Genomic DNA, 2,916 nt, shown 5'->3' with positions numbered 1-2,916 from the left:
CAGAATTCGGCTTGGAGGTCTGACCCGATTGCGTTGTGGGCGGGGAAGCCGTCCGCGACAGCTTTGTGTACGTCGTTTCCGACTGTGACGAAACAATATGATGAGATATGTACAGGACTAGGGAAAGTGCACGTACAGCAGCAGCCAATATCAAGGAAAATAGCGCCCTCTCGCTCCTTTCCTAGCTTTAAAAGCTGGCTATACCCGGGTAGCCTTGAGATCTTTAGTCTACATAATAACAAGTCCTTCTGTTAGTGTCTGTACGTATGTGACACTGGGAAGTGACGACGACGTACGAAGTAAACGCGAACATCCGGATACAGGGATACGGATAGACCTGTAGATGCAAACATTCGATACATTCGATTGTGAGTGAGTACTGACAACCCATTAGTACTAACCTTGTATGCTTCAGTCTGCACACTAATGATATGCTGCTTCAGGGCCTCATCATCCTGTATTCCCGTCTGCGACTTGAAGAACGCGGCCTCGTCCTCCTTCAGAAGGTACAAGCTCTCATCGAGTTTAGATTCCCCTAGAAGTTTCGAGACTTCTTCTCTTTTTCCGTCAATGCTCTGAATGCCCTCCATGATGAGTGAAGTGGCTGTAGGCGGTTGTTTAGCCCTAGGCTATGGGATGCATATTCATCCCACTCAGGGGCATTATATAGTTCGTCGGAACCCGGTTATATCACATGAGAGCAGGTCCTTTATGACGTTTCGGGGCGCCGGCTTCCTGGATGGTTCGGCAAGAGTCATGAAGGTATGTCGTCGGTGCCGCTGCCCGGCGTCGCCATGTAGATGCGGGTTCTGACGCTTGTTATAGCATAGGGGAGATATAGCGGATACAACAATAGGCGTGTCCATGGGAGAATGGCTGTCCCGAGAGTTGTCCGTTGAATTGGTGGAGTGCGTCTTCCGCCCCTTGTATCTTACATTCCTTTGTGAGGTGTCGAACACTGTAGCTTCGGAAGCGATGATGCTATCAAATCCAGACTCTGTCGTATTGGCGGGTCGGTTGGTGCGGATCGACTAAGCATCAGCTCAATAATAGGCAGCATGTCCATGTCGTCGTTGACTCTGCTATCTGAATAATTGATCCCCACCTCCCACAAGCCGAGTGTGCCGCCGCCGCTGACTAGCATGGATGACTTTCACCGAGATTCTCTTGATTCTCGTCTACCCTGAGCCTTGATCGGCATATACCTCTCATACATTTCTTTCTTGGCTTGAAATTGACATATGTCCGACTTTCCTCAGAAACATAGCGCAGTTTCTATCTTTCCGCTGATACCTTCACGCTTCTCGGCCACCCTTTCCCGTTCACTGTGATGTGTTTACGCTATGCTGCGGTCTGCGGCTGCGCGTGATAGCTCGAGGAACTTGATTGAGTTCAAAGTATATATACCCTCCCAACTTTTCCTAGTGCTGTTTTAGGATGGCATGAGAAAGTGCCAAAATCCCGGATCAGGTGCGTGTGTTATGTGTATGAGCTTGTCATGTAGACGGATGGACTATTATCTTGGCTCACTCATTATCGTCGAAGTGTACGCCAAGCACTGTCCAGGTGTTTCAAGATCCAATGGGACTTCTGCAGCTCGGCCGTACCGGTGACGACAAAATCAAACACTTGCCGCTGGCCCGCTGACGGTCTGCCCTATCGATGATATTGGTTTGATGTGGAGAAATATGTCGGTATCACCTGTTGCTATGCTTACTTTCTATACACGTACGCGATTGGAGTCAAAAGAATAAATTATGGTCCGAGTAACCGTGTTTGAGGGCGTCACCGTGTTCGTCAATTGATTATTTGAATATGAACAGTTCTTCATGATTCGGAGAACATAGTATAAATATTGCGCCGACACGTTCATTCTCATAACTTCCGGCTCTACGACAACACATGACTTGACGAGTCCAACCGTTTAATATATATCGCTATGACTCGATACCGAACAATCATGGGAATTAATATGTCGAGTCATGAATTGGTCGCTACCGTCAAGCATTTTCACATGTGATGTAAATCTATCATATAAAGACAACCTTTGTGCGTCCGGTTCAGCGGAGCATAGCCTGTGAGCTCTAGCTCGTCGTAGCCAGGATATCCGCCATGACGCAATTCAACCCCGACAACGACCCTGTCACCAAATTGTTCGCGAACAACGCGCTCGACGATAGTTTCTACAACCTTAACGAGGCAGAACTTGCGTTTTTCAAGGCACAAACGGAACTGCAGGCTAAGGAAGAACTCAAGCGGCATATTGTTGACATACAAATTGAAGCCTACAAAGTTAGTTCATTCGTCCTTCACATTGTTGAATCTTTCTCACCGAACTGGAACTTCGCTCGAAAGATTTACCCTTACCCCTGCATCCGCATGTTCACATTCACTTCGTACGTGAGCGTTGATCTAGTTACATCGCATCCGTTCATCGAGAAGCACTCGTTCTCCTCTCACCAGGTTAAAGATTTCGCGGCTGCCCGGATACGAGCAGCTTCTGAAGTTGGGGAAAGAGAGAGAAGACGCGGTCTTTCTCGACATTGGATGTTGTTGTGCGTACTTTCCCTTTTTTGCTCCCATCTGCATCTCATTGCAGCTCCTCGTGCGCATAGTCGGAACTGATATCCGCAAAGCCATCGCGGACGGATTCCCCCTCAAAAACTCCATCGCCTCCGATCTCCATGCTCCTTTCTGGGACCTCGGACATAAGTTGTTCAAGTCCACGCCTGACTCATTCCCGGCCCGCTTCATCCCAGGAGACGCCCTGAATGCCTCTTTCCTCTCCATGGACGCGCCGCTCGAAGCTCGTCCATCCGGACCTCGGCCTTCACTCGAGTCCATAACTACACTGACACCTTTGCGCGGGCATGTTTCCGCAATCCATGCGTCCCTGTTTTTCCATCTCTTCGACGA

The 2,916-nt window shown here is 48.9% G+C and overlaps 2 protein-coding genes across 2 annotated transcripts; one reads left to right on the top strand and one right to left on the bottom strand.

The window, feature by feature from the left end:
* Positions 1 to 187: 187 nt before the first annotated feature.
* FIBRA_04097 (uncharacterized protein) lies at positions 188 to 590 on the bottom strand (the record flags this gene model as incomplete). Its single annotated transcript, XM_012325914.1, has 3 exons — positions 188 to 221; positions 297 to 337; positions 402 to 590. 3 exons carry the CDS (start codon positions 588 to 590, stop codon positions 188 to 190), a joined length of 264 nt encoding a protein of 87 aa, XP_012181304.1.
* Positions 591 to 2,112: 1,522 nt separating this feature from the next.
* Positions 2,113 to 2,771, top strand: FIBRA_04096 (uncharacterized protein; the record flags this gene model as incomplete). The annotated part of the gene is made up of 4 exons (XM_012325913.1): positions 2,113 to 2,292; positions 2,356 to 2,463; positions 2,517 to 2,555; positions 2,616 to 2,771. 4 exons carry the CDS (start codon positions 2,113 to 2,115, stop codon positions 2,769 to 2,771), a joined length of 483 nt encoding a protein of 160 aa, XP_012181303.1.
* Positions 2,772 to 2,916: the final 145 nt, after the last annotated feature.

The sequence above is a fragment of the Fibroporia radiculosa genome (assembly GCF_000313525.1).
Source record: "Fibroporia radiculosa TFFH 294 genomic supercontigs, scaffold2625, whole genome shotgun sequence".
Lineage (NCBI taxonomy): Eukaryota > Fungi > Basidiomycota > Agaricomycetes > Polyporales > Fibroporiaceae > Fibroporia > Fibroporia radiculosa.
This window is presented reverse-complemented; position numbering and strand designations above follow the sequence as displayed.